Below are 21,003 nucleotides of genomic sequence, written 5' to 3' on the forward strand. Positions count from 1 at the left end.
TTGTGCCTTCAGTGTATCACATCAGGAGAATGTGCATATCATTGTGTCCAATGATATTAAGCTTGACCATTTGGTTAAGGTGGTATTTGACACACATCTTTGTTGTAAAATATATGTTTCCCATTATAATAAGTGATCCACGGAGGGATACTTGAAATATCTTGTTCTTAAAAAACCTTGCAACCGGGATGGGCCCCCGGCCTTTTTTTTTTTTTTTTAAGATGGAGTCTCGCTCTGTTGCCAGGCTGGAGTGCAGTGGCGCGATCTCGGCTCACTGCAACCTCCACTTCCTGGGTTCAAGCGATTCTCTTGCCTCAGCCTCCTGGGTAGCTGGGACTACAGGCATATGCCACCACGCCCAGCTAATTTTTGTATTTTTACTAGAGACAGGGTTTCACCGTGTTGGCCAGGATGGTCTCGATCTCTTGACCTCGTGAACCGCCCGCCTCGGTCTCCCAAAGTGCTGGGATTACAGGCCTGAGCCACCGCGCCCGGCCCGGTTGTCATGCTTTTTAATTTTGCCAATCTAATGGGTATAAAATATTATCTCAATTGATTTGCATATTTTGTGTACCATTCTTTCCCCCCTTTAAGAAGCTTTACCCATTTTTTTTTTCTATTGGGTTTTTTCTTTTTGATGTGTAGGAGGTAATTACACATCCTGAATTTACATGTAATTGCTGAATTACACATGGCTGAATTGAAGCCATTCAGAATGGCTTCAGTTTTTTTCAGTTTTCTCTTTTCAGACAACCAGTCTCTTGGATTATCTTTTCAACTTTTTTATGGTATACTTGTTTACATTTTAATGTGTCAAATCTTTTCCTTGATGGTATGTGCTCTTTATCTAAACATTTTCTCCCACTTGAAATCATAAAGATACTCTTCTGTATTTTCTTTTGGCATTTAAAAATGTTGCCTCCTCCTTAGGTCATTAATTTCTCTGGCATTGATATTTGTGAATGGTATAATCTACGTTTACTTTTTTCCATATGGATAATTTTATGATTTATTGAATAGTACATTCCTTCCCACTGATATTTTTGTCAATGCGTCAAATGGTAGCATACCAACACCTTGCTTTTTTCACTTGAGGATATTTCCATATCAACACATAAAGCTCTTTTCTCTTGCACAAGTATTTCAATGTAGATACACAGCATGATTTTAATCGTTAATTTATTGGTTAACATTGTTTCCAACCTTTTTCTACAATGAATGTTTTTGAGCATAATTTCAGCAATTGCTAGGAGAAAGTTATGCTTACTTAAAATTATAGTTCTGGCCAAACTGCCTCCATGAAAGTTTTAACAATTCATTCCCCCCTCAATGTTGTGTAAACTGTGCCTGTTCCCGTACTACTTCCAACACAGTATGTTATCAAGCTGTTTAAATTTTATTTCATTTTTTTTTTTTGAGACAGGGTCTCACTTTGTCACCTAGGCTGGCATGCAGTGGTGCAGTCACAGCTGACTGCAGCCTTGACCTCCCGGGTTCAAGCGATCCTCCTGCTTCAGCACCCCCAAGTAGCTGGACTACAGGCGCACATCATCACAGCCAGGTAATTTCCATATTTTTTTGTAGAGATGGGGTTCCACCACGTTGCCTAGGCTGGTCTCAAACTCCTGGACTCAAGTGATCTGCCCACCTCAGCCTCCCAAAAGTGCTGGGATTATAGGTGTGAGCCACTGCGCCTGGCCAAGCTTTCTGATTTTTGCCAATTTGGAGAAAAATGGTACCTCATTATAGTATTAATCCACATTTCTCTTAGTATTAACATAAATGCCACCCACAGTATCTTTTCATATGTTTGAACCATTTGTATTTCCTTTTCTGTGAACTGTTCAAATCCTTTGGCCATATTTTATTGAGCCACTGGTCTCACTGATTTGTAGCAGATCTTTATATAAAGGAAGTTAGCACTGTCACCTGTTTCACAAAAAGTGTTTACAGAATTTTTAAATTTTTATGTAGTTGATTTTCTCAATCTGTTATGGCTTCTGGGTTTTGTGTCATGTTGGTCATGTGAAAAAGCTTCCACTCTCATTTGTAGATTATAAAATAACTTCTCTCTTTTTCTCCTAATGATTTTAGTATTTTTTGTCTTATTTAAGCTGTTACTTATGTGTGCAGTGCCATTTATGTTATCTATAATTTATGTGCAAAGTGTAAAGTAGGAACCCAACATCATCATTTTTTCCAGGTAATGATCCTGGTCAGATGAGTATCATTTGCTGAATGATCCATCTTTTCTCCATTTAGTGCTTAGAATCACTGGTATGGGACTGGAAAAGGTGGAGATCAAAAATTAGAATTTTAAAAGGTAAGTATCAGAGAAGACCACTGGATAAGAGAATTGAGAGTAACGGTCCTTAAAGTCCTGGTCTCTTGGGGTATAGACTAGACAGAAAAGGACTGAAGCCTTCCAGAAGGGGGCTCATAGCTCATGAGAATATGGAATAGCTGAGTGGAGATCTGGCTAAGGTCAAAGGGCTGATAGGAGAGGAGGTAGGATTTGGGAGTATACTTCACAGGTCTAGGATATGACAAAGTGTTACGATCACGGTAGAGCACTGCTGAAGGGGGGTGAAGGTGAAGGTCACTGGAAGGAAGGAGTTCTGGAAAGTACAAGCGTATATGGCCTTGAAGTCACCCAAAATTACGATAATGTGGCACTGAAAGGAAGGCTGTGGGTTAGATGCTAAAGCCTTCAGTGAATGAGGAGACTGCCTCAGAAATCAACAGATTAAGACAGTAAGAAGGGCTAAAGGTAGGCTGGTTGCGGTGGCTCACGCTTGTAATCCCAGCACTTTGAGAGGCCAAGGCGGGTGGATCACGAGGTCAGGAGTTTGAGACCAGCCTGGCCAATACAATGAAACCCTGTCTCTACTAAAAATATAAAAATTAGCTGGGCATGGTGGCGGGCGCCTGTAATCCCAGCTACTCCGGGGGCTGAGGCAGGAGAATCGCTTGAACCCAGGAGGCAGAGGTTGCAGTGAGCCGAGATCGTGGCATTGCACTCCAGCCTGGGTGACAGAGCTAGACCCCACTGCAAAAAAAAAAAAAAAAAAAAAAAAAAAAAAAAAAGTGGGACCTAATGGTAAACAGGAAAGTAAACAAAGTGTTTTTACATAAGAATATTGAAGGGATAATCTGGAAGCAGCAGTGGGGAGCAAAAGAGTCCTGCCTTGCTTCTCCATGCCCTGTGGTTATTTAGAGAAAACACCTTTGAAAAAGCCTTAGAGGAAAAGCTGGGCTTCACTTAAGCCTTATCTTAAGGAGAGGATAAGATTCTACGAAAGAAATTTTAATAACTATCCTTATATTGTGTTCAGAGGCTGTGCCAGACACTTGTTGGGCGCTGAGGATGGAGTCATGAGCTCAACAGGTGAAGTCCTCACCCTCAGTGTAGCTCACAGTCCGGCATCTTGCAACTCAAAGTCTGGTCCATAGACCAGCAACATCATTTGGGGTTGAAAGAAATACAGAAAGTTAGGCCCTACCATAGACGTACTGAATCAGAACATGTAGTTTAATAAGATGCCCAGGTGATGTGAATGAAGATTAAAGTTGAGAAGCACTGGTTAAGTCTTCAGTGAGTCAAGTTTTAACCTGGACAGACTGGAAAGTATGGTGTGTTGTAACCATCTCCTAGTATACCTTCCCTCTTCCCTCTTGGCAGCCACTTTAGTTCAAAGGGACCCTGCCCTTTCTAGTTGTAGTTGATTGTGGAGCATCTGACACCATCTTGAGCCATCAGTTTTCCTTTCCCTGGCATTCAAGAATGGCAAAGAGAGAGAGATCCTATTAGGAGTAAACTCAACTTACTTGAGTTTACTTGTTAAATGGTGATATGGTTTGGCTCTGTGGCCCCACCCAAATCTCATCTCCAATTGTAATCCCTGTAGCCCCGACGTGTCGAGGGAGGGACCTGGTGGGAGGTGATTGGATCATGGGGGCAATTTCCCTCATGCTGTTCTCTTGATAGTGAGTTCTCAAGAGCTCTGATGGTTTAAAAGTGTTTGGCAGCTCCCCCCTCCCTTTTTCTCTCCTGCTACCATGTGAGATGTTCCTTGCTTCCCTTTAGCCTTCCACCATGATTTTAAGTATCCTGAGGCCTCCCCAGCCATGCAGAATTGTCAGTTAAACGCCTATCCTCTACAAATTACCCAGTCTTAGGGAGTTCTTTATAGCAGTGCGAAAACAGACTAATACAAATGGCTAACCACAGAGTGTCTCTATTGGTTAGCCATTTAATAAATAAACTCAGGTAGGTTGCAGTGGCAATATGCTGGAAAGCAGAAAAACCAGGAAGTGGGTGGGGGAAGACAGAGAGAACAATGAGAGATGTTTGGAGAAAAGCAGAAATAGGAAATGTTGCTTAGATTCCTATAGCTTTCCTATTCTCTAGGTAACCTAAACATCCTAAATCCCTTCCATTGATTGAACAGACCCTCTTTTTGGCCAAAGGGACTCCAGAAAGACGTTAAAACTGAGTTCCCAGACATGATGGTATGGGAGGTCAGACATGCCTCGTTATATCCCCTCTCCTTTGCAGTTTAAATGCAACAACTGATCAGCATTAATGTTAAAACACAGACCAGGGGGAGTAAGGCTCTTTCCTTTCTGTCTGGCAGTAGCCATCGGGTAAGCCAAAATGGATGCATACAAGTACATCCAGGAGCAATGGAGGAAGAAGCAGTCTGATGTCATGCGCTTTCTTCTGAGGGTCCGCTGCTGGCAGTACCGCCAGCTCTCTGCTGTCCACGGGGCTCCCTGCCCACCACCCCCCCCGGCCTGATAAAGCACGCCAGCTGGGCTACAAGGCCAAGCAAGGTTACATTATATATAGGATTCACGTTCACCATGGTGGCCGAAAATGCCCAGTTCCTAAGGGTGCAACTTATGGCAAGCCTGTCCATCAAGGTGTTAACCAGCTAAAGTTTGCTGGAAGCCTTCAGTCCATTGCAGAGGAGTGAGTTGGACACAACTGTGGCGCTCTAAGAATCCTGAATTCTTACTGGGTTGGTGAAGATTCCACATACAATTTTTTTGAGGTTATCCTCATTGATCCATTCTATGAAGTTATCAGAAGAAATCCTGACACCCGATCGATCACCAAACCAGTCCACAAGCAGAGGGAGATGTGTGGGCTGACATCTGCAGGCCAAAGGAGCTGTGGCCTTGGAAAGTGCCGTAAGTTCCACCACACTATTGATGGTTCTTGCTGGGCAGCTTGGAGAAGGCGTGATACTTTCCAGCTCCGTTACCACTAATATAAGTAAAGTTTGGGCCGGGCGCGGTGGCTCACGCCTGTAATCCCAGCACTTTGGGAGGCCGAGGCGGGCAGATCACAAGGTCAGGAGATCGAGGCCATCCTGGCTAACACGGTGAAACTTCGTCTCTACTAAAAATACAAAAAATTAGCCGGTCGTGGTGGCGGGCACCTGTAGTCCCAGCTACTCGGGAGGCTGAGGCAGGAGAATGGCGTAAACCTGGGAGGCGGAGCTTGCAGTGAGCCTAGATTGTGCCACTGCACTCTAGCCTGGGCGACAGAGCCACCTCGTCTCAAAAAAAAAAAGAGTTTGTAAAAGTCATACCTAATAAACAATTTAGGACAGTCATGTCTGCTTACAGGTGTTATTTGTCTGTTAAAACTAGTCTGCAGATTGTTTCATGAATGCTTTCTCAAATTATGAAAATTAAAGTGCAATAATGTTTGAAGACAGTAAGTGATGGTGTATCTTGTTTCTAATAAGATGAACTTTTTTTGTCTTTGCTTTATCTTATTAGGGAGTTATATATCTTATTACGGAGTTAGTGTTTAAAACATACTGTGTGGTATAATAGGCTTAAAATAAATTCTTTAAAAGAGAGAGAGAAAAACACACACATATACACAGACCAGAAGACTGACAGAACAGACTCTTTGTGGCGATGATACCAAATTGTCAACAGGACCTATGGCCACCCCAGGCAAGAAACCCAGCTGAGCCAGTGAAACTGAGGGCCAACCTGATGAGGCCTGCCACAGGTAACTTCTCTCACTTGTTTTTAGTCACCTGCTTTTAGTGGATTAAAAAACCCACATAGCTAAAGTCACAGAGCTAAACAATATATATCTAAGCTCCCACTAGCTTCCTTATGGATAACATCTCTGACATCTGGGTTGCTTGATAAAGGTTTCTTGTTTTTCAGGAAGTTGGGGTCAGTTCTTGTACAGTTTAAACCAGCTGGGACCACGAACCCCTCAACTGGGCCTGCATGAAAGCCCGATGGGTGTCCTTCTGACATTAGAGGGCCAAAACCTCCACCCTCAGATCATGCTAAGGATGTCATTTTGTGACCATATATCCTATGAAGAGCCATGAAGCTTGACTACCTCGCGCAGATAACCCATTGCCAAACTTTTCCTTACCTTCAACCGCCTTTCCCCACACCTCAGACCACCCTGCTCCTCTATCCCATAAACATCCCTAAAACCCATCTTTGGGGAGGCAGATTTGAGATCTGTTCTCCCGTCTCCTCGGCTGCCTGCCTGGTGAATAAACCCTTTCTCTGCTACAAAACTCATCATCTCAGTGACTGGCGTGCGGCACACGGCAGCATGGGCCCCATCCGGTATCACTAGACTCCAAAGCCCAACATCCGAGCTTCTTAAGCACACAGCCTCTACCTTGGGTCTTCAACGCTGATTACACAGCACACCTGAGGAGCTTTGAGAGCTACAAGCCTCCTTTCCTCCCCGCAAAGTCCAGCTGGGCCCAAGTAGAGGATGTTGCAAAAGCCCCCACGATTCAGCTGCGAACCTAGGGATTGGACCCGCTGCTCATGCTGTCCTTCTAGGCCAGAGAGCCCTAAACTGGGCTGTGTATCAGAATAGTCCGCGTGCTGAGAATAATATAGATTCCTGGGCCTCGGCCCAGGTTTACAGAGGCGGGATGCTCAAGGCTGCCCAGCCAGGCTCGGGACTTGCTCTTCGCAAGTCCTGTCGCGCGCTCGCGGCCCCGCCGGTTCAGGCGGTGGGACCGACGCGCTCCGCCAGGGGGAACCTGGCCGCTGCGACACTGCAAGTCGTTTCCGGGCGCGGACTGAGTGGGAGGAGCGGGGCGGGGCGGGGCGTGACCCGGAAGTCGACGGGGGGTTCCGCCCCCCGCGCATGGGGAGGTAGGCTCGCACCGGCCCGCGGAGCTGCTGCAGTCCATCGCGCCCTCCTCGCCCTTCCCGCCGACATCATGCTCCAGTTCCTGGTGAGTGGAGCTGCCGAAGAGCGGGGCCCGCTGCCTGGGGCGTGCCTCGGACCCCATTTCCCCCTTGAGGACTGCCGACCCCGCCGACCCCGCCGACCCGGCCTGGGCGTGGGTCCAGCGGTCCCTTCGGCCCCCGCGCCTGGTCGTCGCCTCGCAGGGCGGCCGTTTTCTTCCTGCCTCCCCAGAAAATCCCTTTGCCAATATTTTTCTGCAGCCATCCAAGTCCCTAAAACTTTGAGGTGTCAGAGAGTGTGCGTTTCCAGAGCTACTTATTGTGTGCCGCGCCCCGCGCTCATTGTGTAATACTTGTATTAAAGCTTGTGTGGTCCTTGATGACTTTTCGTAGTCCGCCCCCCTTTCTTTCTGCGCTCCTGTTCCATTACATAGTCGCCGGCCGGTCCCTGCTGTGGAGCCCTGCTAGTTGGCATTTCCGAGGAGGTAGGAAGGCCAGGAATAAACCGTAAATTAGCCACCTCACGAAGTCCGAGAGGCTAAGTCCTCATCAGACCTTTCAGAGTTGGAGGAATGAGTCAGACACTGGTATACAAGTAATTTTTCCCAAAATGTGTAAGCATGAGTAAGCAGACTATTTCTCCTGGCTCCTTATTTGAGTTAAAAACGAGTTTTCTGGCAAAACTTGGTATATTTCAAAGATTGCCTGGTGAAGGTTCCAGGAGGAGTTGCTCATCAAATTTTCAAGTGAAAGTTTTTCTGCCAAGCTATTGTGCATTCAAAACTTGATGCTTTCAACTTCTAATTTTTATTTATTTATTTATTTATTTATTTTGTTTTTTTTGAGACGGAGTCTCGCTATGTCGTCAGGCTGGAGTGCAGTGGCGCGATCTCGGCTCACTGGAACCTCCACCTCCCGGGTTCAACCGATTCTCCCTCCTCGGCCTCCGGAGTAGCTGGGATTACAGGCGCGCACGAGGATGCTCGGCTAATTTTTGTATTTTTAGTAGAGATGGGTTTCACCAAGTTGGCCAGGCTGGTCTTGAACTCCTGACCTCAAGTGATCAACCCGCCTCAGCCTTCGAAAGTGCTGGGATTACAGGCGTGAGCCACCGCTCCCGGCTCAAATGCCGTATCTTTTTTTTTGTTTGTTTGTTTTGACGGAATCTCGCTCTGTCGCCAGGCTGGAGTGCAGTGGTGCGATCTCGGCTCACTGCAACCTCCGCCTCCTGAGTTTAAGCGATTCTCCTGCCTCAGCCTCCTGAGTAGCTGGCGCGTGCCAGCAGGCCCAGTTAATTTTTGTATTTTTAGTAGAGACGAGGTTTCACCCTGTTGGCCAGGATGGTCTCGATCTGCTGACCTCGAGATCCACCTGCCTCAGCCTCCCAAAGTGTTGGGATTACAGGCGTGAGCCTCCGCGCCCGGCCCCAAATGCTGTATCTTTATCAAAGAGATTAAAACACAAAATTCACCCCTTTTGTCCTTTTGAAAGATGGTAATGGATTGTTAAATCCAATTAGTCAAAAGAGTGTCCTTAATCTGCCCAGCTAAGACAGGGCTGCTCCTTTACCTCTAGGAGTTTCTGTAGTGTCCTAACTAGATGTTAGTTTAGGAGTTCAGAATAATGACAGTCATTTTCTTGTAGTAAACACTAGATTAAAAGCGGTATCACTTAGCTCCAGAGTATACGATGATGTAATTGAGCTGCCTGCTATATCTGTTGCTCATTGATAAACTGAGAGGACATGATTCAATTACAGTTAACTTTCTAAGTGGTTTTGCAGAATGAGTTTTTTTTTGAGACAAGGTTTCTCTTTGTCACCTAGGCTAGAGTCCAGTGGCACAATCATGGCTCAGTGCAGTCTTTAACTCCTGGCCTCAAGCAGTCTTCCCACCTCAGCCTATTTAGTAGTAGCTAGGACTACAGGCCCACACCATCACCCCTGACTAATTTTTAAATTTTTTTTTTGTAGAGACAGGTCTTGTCTAGGCCTCCCACAGTGTTGGGATTACAGGCATGAGCCACTGTGCCTGGTCAGATTCTGATTTGAGAATTCAGAATTCTCAGTATTTAAGGAGAGATGCTAAAGCTGTCCATTATATTCCTAGCTCAGAAGTAACTGAACACTGATGTTCTCTCACCCTCTGGTCTTCCACCTCATTGTTTTTTTTTTTTTTTTTTTAAATAAGTGGATAGCATTACTTTTCACATTGATTCCACCTCTGTCAAATGAGCCACTGACTCTAAAGTTGAGCAAGTATTTCTCTTTGTGTTCAGTCATCTATAAAAAAATGACCATCATGTTCTAGTGTTTAAGAGAGTAAACTTCAGAGTCAGACTTCTCAGTTTGAACCCTGCCTCCCATCATTTTCAAGCTGTGGTAGCGTGGGTGGGCTATTGAAATTTTCTGTGCTCCCATTTCCACATCTGAAAATGCAAACCCACCTCACAGTTTTGTTGTGAGGATTAAAAATGAGTTAACACATTAAAGAACTTAAAAACAGGAGCACTCAACAAGGATTCAGATAGTGTTCAGTTTTTCTTTTGCAGGGTTCATTTGAACCCTGATTGAGTTTCTTCTCAAGTGGGGATTAGCTTCTCTCAGAAGGGTAGGTGATAGGAAAGGTTTAGAAGTGATGAAACAGTCACAAGTTAAGCAGGTGCATTGTCATTACACATTTTGGAACCCTCTAAGATGTTTCTCCTACAGTTGTGATTTGTGGACAGTTTGAAAACCACTGCACTTGCTTGTGTTGGTGATAACTTCCTTCCATTATTCATATTCCTCCTCAGATTAAAATATTCTTCCTTTGTCCCTATCTTGAAGAGACCTTGTTCCTGTGATTTTCCCCTTTTCTTTTACTGCAGTTTTTCCCCTTTATTATTATTATTTTTAATAGTAGAGATAGGGTCTCACTATATTGCCCAGGCTGGTCTTGAACTCCCGGGCTGAAGCAATCCTCCCACCTCAGTCTCGCAAAGTGTTGGTTATGGGCTTGAGTCACTGCTCCTAGACTTTTTTTTTTTTTTTAAATGCAGTGCTTCAGAAATTTGTGTGTCATCTTTGCGCAGGGGCCGTTCTGATCTCTGTATCATTCCAGTTTTAGTGTATGTGCTGCCAAAGTGAGCACCCCCCTTTCTTTCACTGCAGTAAAAGACACCTCTTTGCAGATAGTTACCAACACTACCTGAGGAAAGCTACTGCTTCCTTAATCGTAAGGTTTAGCTAGAGTTATTTTAAGGATGCTTTTGGCGGGAAGCTAACATGATGGCACTGCTGGGGGCTTTGTGCACACTGCCTATGATGCTGTTATTGTGTTATTGTAATCTGTTGCCTTTTTTTTTTTTTTTGAGACAGAATCTCACTCTGTCACCCAGGCTGGAGTGCACTGGTGCCATCTCGGCTCACTGCACTCTCTGCCTCCTGGGTTCAAGCGATTCTCCTGCCTCACCCTCCCAAGTAGCTGGGATTACAGGCATACGCCACCACACCTGGCTAATTTTATATTTTTTAGTAGAGATGGGGTTTCACCATGTTGGCCAGGCTGGTCTTGAACTCCTGACCTCAAGTGATTTACCCACCTCGGCCTCCCAAAGTGCTGGGATTGCAGGTGTGAGCCCCTGCGCCCGGCCGGTGTTCCCTTTATCCTTTTTGCCTTCCTAAATACTCTTCATGGCCCCACTCTGATCTTTTTCCATGAGGCCCTCCTAATGACTTATGCTCCTGAAACCTTTACACTATTATGTCTTTGTTTTGTTTTGTTTTTGAGACAGAGTCTCACTCTGTCACCCAGGCTGGAATGCTGTGGTGCAATCTTGGCTCACTGCAACCTCTGCCTCCTGGGTTCAAGCGATTCTCGTGCCTTACCTTCCCAAGTAGCTGGGATTACAGACGTGTGCCACCATCCCCAGCTAATTTTTGTATTTTTAGTAGACACAGGGTTTCGCCATGTTGGCCAGGCTGGTCTCAAACTCCTGGCCTCATGTGATCTGCCCACCTCTGCCTCCTGAAGTGCTGGGATTACAGGTGTGAGCCACTGTGCCTGGCCTTACACTATTACACTATTATGATCCATTTCCTCATTTGTTTAGGTCTCATGTCTTTTCATTAACTTCTGAATAATTATCTTGCAGCTTGTTTGTTATGTTTATTTCTATTTTGTTAATTATTTCACCAGTTGATGGACATTCAAGATGTTTCCACTTGTGGCTATGATGAGTAGTCTTGCTAGGAATATTTGTATACAGGCTTTTGTGTGGATATGTATTTCAGTTCTGTTGAGTATATACCCTAAAGTGGGATTGCTGCATCATATGGTATCTTTATGCTCAACTTTTTGAGGAACTTTTGGACTGTTTTCCAGAGTAGCTGCACTGTTTTACATTCTCACCAGTAATGTATGACGGTTTCAATTTCTACACATCCCCGCCGACATTTCGTGTAGCTCTTATTGTTTTTGTTAAAGTAATTCTAGTGGGTGTGATGTAGTTCCTCATTATGGTTTTGCTTTGCATTTCCTCAGTGACTAATGCTGAGCATCTTTTCATGTGCTTGTTGACTGTTGGTAGCTTTAGAGAAATCCTTTCACATCATTTGCCCATTTTTATTTTTGTTTTATTTTATTTATTTATTTTTGAGACGGAGTCTCGCTTTGTCGCCCAGGCTGGAGTGCAGTGGTGCAGTCTCAGCTCACTGCAACCTCTGCTTCCTGGGCTCAAGCGATTTCTCCTGCCTCAGCCTCCCGAGTAGCTGGGACTACAGGCGTCCACCACCATGCCTGGCTAATTTTTGTATTTTTAGTAGAGGCGGGGTTTCACCAAGTTGGCCAGGCTGGTGTTGAACTCCTGACCTCAGGTGATCCACCCACCTTGGCCTCCCAAAGTGTGGGATTACAGGTGTGAACCACTGCGCCTGGCCAATTTGCCCATTTTTAAATTGAGTTTTTTTGTGTCACTCAGTTGTAAGAATTATTTATATATTCTGGATACAGATCCCTTATCAGATATATATTTGAGAATATTTTATCTCATTCTGTGTGTTGTCTTTTGACTTTCCTGATGATAGTCTCTGAAACACAGACATTTTTAATTTTGATGAGGTCCAATTTTTTTTTTTGGTTACTTGTACTTTTGGTGTCATATCTGAGAAAACTATTTGCCCAGCCCCACTCATGAAGGTTTACGCCTATGATTTCTTCGAAGAGTTTTATAGTTTTAGCTCTTTCATTTAGGTCTTTAATCCATTTTGGGTTAATTTTTGTATATAGTGTGAGGTAGGAGTCCAACTTTATTCTTTGCATGTGGATATCCCATTGTCCCAGCACCATTTCTTGAAAAGATTATTCCCAGCACCATTTCTTGGAAAGACTTTTCTTTCCATATTGAGTTCCTTGGCACTCTTGTTGAAAATCACTTGACCATAAATAAGCCTTTATGGTGTATTCCTGGGCTCTCCACTCTATTCCATTGATCTTTATTGATCAATAGAAACAATTCAGTCTTGTTTGCTTGCCACCACAGTAATCGGCTTTTCTCTAATAGGTACTTGGTTTTCTTAAAAAAAAATTACCTTTTTAAATTCCTGCATCTTTTCATCATCTGGTAGGTCCTTGTTTCCTCAGCCTTTTCTGAGTATAGGTACCGGAAGAGTGCTTCTCAGGCAGTGCTTTCATCATGTTGCTGAGGGCAAAGAGTAGTCAGTGGCTCCCTACCACGATTGCGTGTGAAGGAAACTCCCCTGCCTGTGTTGCCCAGGCTGGAGTGCAGTGGCATGATCTTAGCTCACTGTAACCTCTACCTCCTGGGCTCAAGTGATCCTCCCACCTCAGCCTTCAGAGTAGCTGGGACTACAGATGTATGCCACCACACCCAGCTAATTTTGCATTTTATTGGTAGAGATGTGGTTTCACCGTGATGCCCAGGCTGGTCTCAAACTCTTGGGCTCAGGCCGTCCTCTCACCTTGTCTTCCTAAAGTACTGGCATTACAAGTGTAGCCATTGTACCTGGCTGCCCTACCTGCTTGTCGAAGCCCAACATCTAGACCTTCCCAGCTTTCCATACTTAATTCTCTCCATTCTTTAACTCAAATTCTCTTTTCCAGTCAGGCCTGTTTCTTTTATGCCAGTCATCACACCTCCATTCCCATCTCGTGCCTTGATTTCCCACATTCAGTTTTCTTCGCATTTCCTTTACCAGTTGTATCAGTCCGTTTTCACACTGCTGATAAAGACATACCCGAGACTGGGTAATTTATACGGGAAAAAGGGTTTAATGGACTTACAGTTCCACATGGCTGGGGAGGCCTCACAATCATGGCAGAAAGCAAGGAGGAGCAAGTAACGTCTTACACGGATGGCAGCAGACAGAGAGCTTGTGCAGGGGAACTCCTCTTTATAAAACCATCAGATCTCATGAGACGTATTCACTATCACGAGAACAGCATGGGAAAGACCTGCCCCCATGATTCAGTTACTTCCCACTGGGTCCCTCCCACAACATGTGGGAATTCAAGATGAGATTTGGGTGGGGACAGAGCCAAACCATATCACCAGTTTAAATGTGAACACTTAGCTTATTTAGAGCCTTTAATATCAACCTGAGGTACATATTTTTCAAGTATGATTTCTTAAAAGAATCACTTCTGTATCATTCATTTTGCCACTTAATGCATGGCCTAGTTCTGATTTTTGGAGCATCTGTTAACATTGAAAATCCTGTGCAGGGTCCTGCCTTCTGTTGTTATATAACTATTTTACCTAGCATTTCTTCCTATTCATCATATAAGTTCTCTAAGGGCAGAGATCATTTTTAATCCTTTCATGGGGCTAAATATGAAGTTGATTTTTAGTATATTAAGGTCTGCAGTCCCTTAATCAAAATCTTTAGGGGCCATGTATATTGGGGAAATCAGATTTCTTTCAGATTTTAGAAAAGTAATAAGCTGCATCATATACCTCAGTACTTAACACCCCCAGCAGCATCTGGGATAGCACTTTGTAATCAAATGTATTAAAATTTTTGGTGTGAGATGTATTCTTCAGCGAGGAGGTCTAAGGCAGGATCCTATATTTAAAGATTTCTATTTCTATAGCAAAAAATGATTATTCACACTAAAGTGTGATAATGACTATAAATAGTCTCCTCTTAGTTCAGGTCAGATATGTTTTTGCTACCAAATGAGTTATGATGAAATGTAGTTTGGATTGAGTTGGGTTTCAGAATTGTGGATAATGGATTGTGGAGCTTCACTGATTCTTAGTGTACTCTCTATTTATAGAGCTGACAATGCAGTTCTTCTGTTGTGTACTGCTCTGTGCCAGTCTAGACTTCTCTTTTGGGGCTCTTAGCTCCAGCATCTTCTTCCCATCTATTTTTCCTGTACACTACTTTCCTCATCTCAATCCTCTGTTCTCAAACTTCCAGTGTTTTACCATTAATTGTCCCCAATGTTCCTGTGAAAAGAAGCTACTTTTTCATACACCTAAAGTCTCAAAATTATTACAGAGAGGGTGTGATAGTAGTGCACTTAATGTTGGGCTTGGGAAGAAAGCATTGCACTCCTTATGCCACAGTCTTCTCTACAGGGAATACTAAGGGGTGACCATGTGATATGGGGGAAGCAGGGCATTGTGATGGCATTCAACTGAGAGAACTACTGATGAGGTTTCCAGGTCTTGGCCTGGAAGACGTTAGGCATTCTTGGCCTGCAAGGAGGTTTCAGGCTCATCCAAGACCTCCTATAATCTGACTCCAGTCTAACCTCTCAGACTGAGTCACTGTTCCTCAGATTTAGGTTTTACTTTTTTGTCTAAACTTGCCTATTGACCATCCCATGAACGACATACTGCATATGCTTTTCTGGCTTCATGCATTTTTCCCAACATTTCTCTTAGTGATATTTTTCTTGTGTATTTAATCTTATGATACTCCTTTGGTGGATCTGGTAGTATTCTGAAACTGGAATTGATATGACTTGTTTAGAGGCTCATGGTTTTTGTTTTGTGTTGTGTTTTGAAATAATCATGAGTTTTTCATGTGCCCTGATACCTGGCAAAGTTGCCAAAATGAAGCCACATTAGACATGCCACATTTATTTAGATACACATACGGTAAGAACTAGGAATCTTAGAATGTTGGAGCTGGACATTACATTGTGAGTATAATGTTTTATAAATCAGGAAGCTCAAATCAGCAAAGCTCCAGAGAGGTTAAGTGTCTTGCTTTAGGCACACCGCTTGATAGCGGTGGAACCAGAACCCGATTATTTTTTTTGAAAGTTTTAAAATCACATGTTTTTTCTTTTTGGTGTTAGAGCTAATACTTTCATTTGATTTGTTTTCTCTTCTTTTAAGCAAATTTAATACTCCTTCTGGATTTGGAAAACCAGTTCCTACCTGGTTTCAACCCATAGGAGAAAAAAATCATTCTCCTTCAAGGTGCAACATTGGTAAAAGTAGGATTTTGCAGGCCATAGCTCATTAATCAAATGATCAGAATGGTCTATGATTAGAGATTAGATAGCCTCTTCTGTGTTTTTTATTGCTAACAACAAACCAATTTAAATTATGCTTTTGGTGTTTCAAGCTTAGTAAGTTTAAAGCGTACTAAGGACCCAGCTGCATTCTGTTCCCCTATGTGCATCTCCAACTTGAAGAGAAGGTTCAGTCATGCCATGTGTGATTGATGGTGTTAAGTGCCACATTTTATTTTTTTATACCTCTCTGCTGTGTATTGATTGAATAAAAGCAACAATGATTAAAGAAAATGATCAAAAAAATTGATGCTAGTTTGAATTTATAAAATGAGAAATTAAGCTCCAGATGGAGCCTCTTAGTTACCAGAGGAAAACAGGGAATTATTATCATTAAAACTCAAAGCTGAGGAGCCTTGGCCCTTTTGGGTACGTCTAAATTTTCATGAACCAGTTTTTGTTTAGGAAAATAGTCACCAAATGGGATAAATATTTAAAGTTTTCTAAAAATTGCACCCGTCTCTTGTCACTGTGTTTCCCACTGGCCTTAAATGTCCTGCCTGTTAGACTGTACCTGTGTCAGAGTGCTAAGCCGTATGTGCTGTCAGTGGTGTGTCAGAGTTTTCTCTTCTTTTCTGTCGTCACATATTTTAGTTTTTGAGTGTGAAGCTAATGTAGATTGTCCTGTCCTTGTTGTGAATGTCCTTGGAGAAGTCCCTTCCCATCCTGGGCCTCAAGTTCCTCTTTTGAACTATGAAGAGATTGTAAACTGTGAAGAGTCCTTTCATTCTCTGAGATCCTATGATTTGACTGAATATTTATTTATTTATTTTGAGATGGAGTCTTGCTCTGTCTCCCAGGCTGGAGTGCAGTGGCACAATCTCAGCTCACTGTAACCTCTGCCTCCCAGTTTCAAGTGATTCTCCTGCCTCAGCCTCCCGAATAGCTGGGATTACAGGTGTGAGCCACCACGCCTGGCTAATTTTTGTATTTTTAGTAGAGACGAGGTTTCACCATGTTGGCCAGGCTGGTCTCAAACTCCTGACCTCAAGTGATCTACCACTTTGGCCTCCCAAAGTGCTGGGATATAGGCGTGAGCCTCTGTGCCCGGCCTTGACTGAATACTTTGAAAACTGAATAATGTTTATTTGATTTAAAAAGGAATAACAATATCCATAACCAAAAAAAGACAAAAAAATTGCAGCATTCAACAAGAAAAATCTGAACTTTGGCTTGAGTTTCCAGAACTTGTAGTCAAGTATTTATGTGGGTTGTGAGGGGATAAGAGAATTTAGGGTAGCTTTATACGGTGTTACCATTTATTCTTTTTTATTGTTTTATTTTTTTCTTATGTTTGGTTGGTGTCACCATTTATTCTTTTGTATGCCGTTTAGCCTCTGGAGAGGGCATCTCTGTGTTTATAGAAGAAAAATATGACTCTCATGTTGTACAGAGCCCTAGACTGGACGTCAAGGTCTTCTAACTGTCCTGAGCTTCTTAGGAAGATATTGTCTACGTATTTTAGTTTGGAATCAGACTGGCACAGGACTCGGCATGCACTATAACTCTTACTGTTCTGTTTTTTCAGCTTGGATTTACGTTGGGCAACGTGGTTGGAATGTATCTGGCTCAGAACTATGACGTAAGTGGCCATATCCATGACTTCTTTGATTCCATGTAACTGTTTTAGAGTGACTTTTCTTTGTTTGAGGTAAGGTATGACTTCCAGCATAAGTGTAGTCCATAGGGCTGAGGCAAAACTCCTGAGTATTGTAGAATGGTTTGCCATTGTTTGAAAAAGTAATCCAACTCATGAAACAGCTGTCCTCCGTATCACCACAAGAGGGCAAAATCCCTTCAGTTTAGCTGGGCTCGTGATCATCCTCAGCTGTGTCTTGTTAGCCGAGAGTAATATTAAGTTGGGCTCTTAAAATTCTTTGGGAAATCATGTGGTAAGTGAGAACTTAAAAATTAATTGGATAATATTTTCAGCCCCACTACCCAGTAGTAGAGATGACTTAGAATTTTGGAGATGCATCTGGGTAGGGGGACTGAAAAATACAGATCTATATTCCATCTCCAAAATTCTAAGTGTAGCACATTTGAGGACAGAGTTTTGTGAAATTGTATTAACCTCACTTTATAGATGGTGATGTTGAAAACCAGGTGGTGCAGCAGCCTATGAATGGGGATTCTGGACAGGTGTTTGAAAAAGACAAGCAAGGGAAACATGATACTAACTTGATTTGTTATAAAGCTTTTCATATGACAAAGGGAATTCCTTTGTCAACCTTTGTTTGAGTCCTACAGTTTTCTAGGCAAAGGCTATATTATGTCACATTTATTGTTTATACGTACAACCTTTACTTGGCACCGGATCGAGCGGAAGTGGGTATACAAAAGTAGAAGTGGGTTTCAGAGAAGGAGCATACTTATCTGACAACTTCTGATATCTTTCATATGCAGTTATAAGGCTAAGAAATACCACTATTGGCCGGGTGCAGTGGCTCACGCCTGTAATCCTAGCACTTTGGGAGGCCGAGGTGGGCAGATTGCTTGAGCTCAGGAGTTCAAGACCAGCCTGGGCAGTGTGACGAAAGCCCATCTTTACAAAAAATACAAAAATTAGCCAGGGGTGGTGGCATATCCGTGGTCCCAACTACTTGCGGGACTGTGGCGGGAAGGATCACTTGAGCTCTGGAGGTCAAGGCTGCAGTGAGCTGTGTTTGCACCATTGCCCTCCAGCCTGAGTGACAGAGTGAAACCCTAGCTCAAAAAAGAAAGCAAAAAGAAATAACCACTATTTAGCAGATCCCTTTTGGAGGAAGATAAACGCTTGTAAAACCATTTATCTTTGGAGGAAGAGAAGTAAAAGAATATTGATTAGGTAGGTGCAAAATTATAATAATCTTTTTTCTCTTTAAAGATACCAAACCTGGCTAAAAAACTTGAAGAAATTAAAAAGGACTTGGATGCCAAGAAGAAACCCCCTAGTGCATGAGACTGCCTCCAGCACTGCCTTCAGGATACACTGATTCCACTGCTCTTGAGGGCCTTCTTTACTATCTGAACCAAAAGCTTTTGTTTTCATCTCCAGCCTCAGCACTTCTCTTCTTTGCTAGACCCTGTGTTTTTTGCTTTAAAGCAAGCAAAATGGGGCCCCAATTTGAGAACTACCCACATTTCCAACATACTCACCTCTTCCCATAATCCCTTTCCAACTGCATGGGAGGTTCTAAGACTGGAATTATGGTGCTAGATTAGTAAACACGACTTTTAATGAGTAGTGTCTTCTTTATTGTTTGCGATTTTTACTACCTTTTGTCAAGAGAAAAATTGATGAGTTTTGTATAGCTGGTCAGATACAAATAATAGTGACTTCACAGTTTAGTAATTATAATGGGTACTTGTTAAACATTTGGTACTAAATTATGTTGCTGCAAAGTAATTAAAATTAATATCTAGAGCTAGTTTCTGGTGAATTATTCATTTATTTTGTACTGTTGTTAGGCAGCTCCGTAGTTGCTAATTTAACCAATAAGTCAATTTGCTATTCATTAAGAAACGATTCTGAGAATCCTGTCAGGAATTGGGGAATGAAAAAATATGCACAATAATGGTCTTTGTCCCAGTAGAGTTCATAGTCTATTTAGTGTGCGTTTTCCTTAATGATGTATTTGATCTGACTTTTTTCCTTCTCAAAAGAATCATACTTGGGATTACAGGTACATTTGATGTTATATGATGGATAAGTGAAAAGTTTTTAAAGGAGATTTTATACCTTTTCACATTAAAAAAGGTATTTATATTATTACTTTGTAGTGATTGTCTTGAGAAAAAATATAGCCCAAATGTATAGTAAAATCAGCAGCTCAAGAAGAATTTCTGCTTCTCTTTGTAGTTGATGCTTTCTTTTTTCCTGCAGTCAGAAATTCCTTGTATTTGTCAAATGTATAATCAGCTTGTATTGTTTTTAAGTTTAAAAAAATTTGAATCATTAACTTTTTCCGTGGGACAAGATACAAAAGTAATTTCATATAAAGGGCCTCTCCCACCCCTGTTCTCTGGCTCCTGGCTCCTGTTTGACAAGTTCCTGTTACCACTTTGCCTTATACTTTTGAGAAAGAGTCTGTGCCTACACAAACACGTGTAACACAAATAGTAACTATACGTAGAGGTCTGGCCCTTGCCTTTTTTTTTTTCTTTTTTTCTTTTTTAATGGAGATCATTCTATATCAGCATGTAAGTAGCAAGGAACCTCATTCTTTTTTTGGCTGCCTAAAATTTTTTTAAATAGATATAACATAATTGATTTAATCTGCTACTGGTGAATGCTTAGGTGGTTCTTTTGCTATTACAGTGATAACCTCAATCCTAATGTTATTAAACATATCGATCCAGGGTGTAGCTCTAAGATAAAGTCCTAAAAGTATAATTTAGACTAAATACAAATACGCATTTCGCTAGCTGTTTTGTTTCAGAGGACTTGTTGAGCAGCTTCACTGATAATGTCATTTTTGAAGACATGGCAGGTTCAGAATCAATAAACTGGAAGAATTGTTCAGAGCATCTTTTTTCAGACAGTGATAACATTGATTCTGTATGTGATAAAGTGATTCTGCTTCTCTTTGACAACTTGCATCCCTCCTACATGGAGGTAAGTTTTATTCCTGTCAATGTTGTCTTTGTGTGTGACAGATTAGGATTAAATTATGGTTTGACTTTTCCTAGCAGCATGATCATGGGCAAGTGGCTTATTTTTTTTTTTTTTTGAGACAGAGTCTCACTCTGCTGCCCAGGCTGGAGTGCAGTGGCACAGTCTCGGCTCACTGCAACTCCTGCCTCCCGGTTCAAGTGATTCTCGTGCTGCAGCCTCTCAAGTAGCTGGCATCACCACCACACCTGGCTAATTTTTGTATTTTTAGTAACGACGAGGTTTCACCATGTTGGCAAAGCTGGTCTCAAATTCCTGGCCTCAAGTGATCTACCTACTTCAGCCCCGCAAAGTGTTGGGATTACAGGCGTGAGCCACTGCACCCGGCTTTTTTAAACTTTTAGATTTATTTAATAGGTAAATTGTGTGTCACGGGTTTGTAGCTTATTCTTTCAGAAACTCTTGCATTATCTGTAGACGTGGACGTAAATATCCACCTCATAGGGTTTTCATAAAAAATAATTGAGATAATATATGTAATGTTGCACAGTGCTTTGCAGACTATCTAATAAATAGTAGCTATTAGTACAAACTTGTTGCTTTTTGGCTAGTTCTGCAGTCACTTTTGGAATCAGCTTATGAACCACACAAAAAATTTGTCATTATTCTATAGTC

At 42.5% G+C, this 21,003-nt stretch overlaps 1 protein-coding gene, 1 non-coding gene and 1 pseudogene across 2 annotated transcripts; 2 read left to right on the forward strand and 1 right to left on the reverse strand.

Moving 5' to 3' along the window:
• The first annotated feature begins 4,657 nt into the window (after positions 1-4,657).
• LOC129041240 (large ribosomal subunit protein eL15-like) lies at positions 4,658-5,281 on the forward strand (annotated as a pseudogene).
• A 1,826-nt stretch (positions 5,282-7,107) lies between these two features.
• STMP1 (short transmembrane mitochondrial protein 1) lies at positions 7,108-19,144 on the forward strand. Its single transcript, XM_054496660.2, has 3 exons — positions 7,108-7,250; positions 17,263-17,316; positions 18,601-19,144. The coding sequence occupies exons 1-3, from the start codon at positions 7,236-7,238 to the stop codon at positions 18,673-18,675; spliced, it is 144 nt and encodes a 47-aa protein (XP_054352635.1). The 5' UTR covers positions 7,108-7,235; the 3' UTR covers positions 18,676-19,144.
• Positions 10,231-10,334, reverse strand: LOC129041772 (U6 spliceosomal RNA). Its single transcript, XR_008503925.1, has one exon. It is a non-coding gene; the product is annotated as a U6 spliceosomal RNA (small nuclear RNA).
• Positions 19,145-21,003: the final 1,859 nt, after the last annotated feature.

This window comes from Pongo pygmaeus, chromosome 6, assembly GCF_028885625.2.
Source record: "Pongo pygmaeus isolate AG05252 chromosome 6, NHGRI_mPonPyg2-v2.0_pri, whole genome shotgun sequence".
NCBI lineage: Eukaryota > Metazoa > Chordata > Mammalia > Primates > Hominidae > Pongo > Pongo pygmaeus.

Coding starts and splice junctions, on each gene's coding strand:
- STMP1 (XM_054496660.2), top strand. Junction 17,317..18,600: donor ATCTGGCTCAGAACTATGAC/GTAAGTGGCCAT, acceptor TTCTCTTTAAAG/ATACCAAACCTGGCTAAAAA.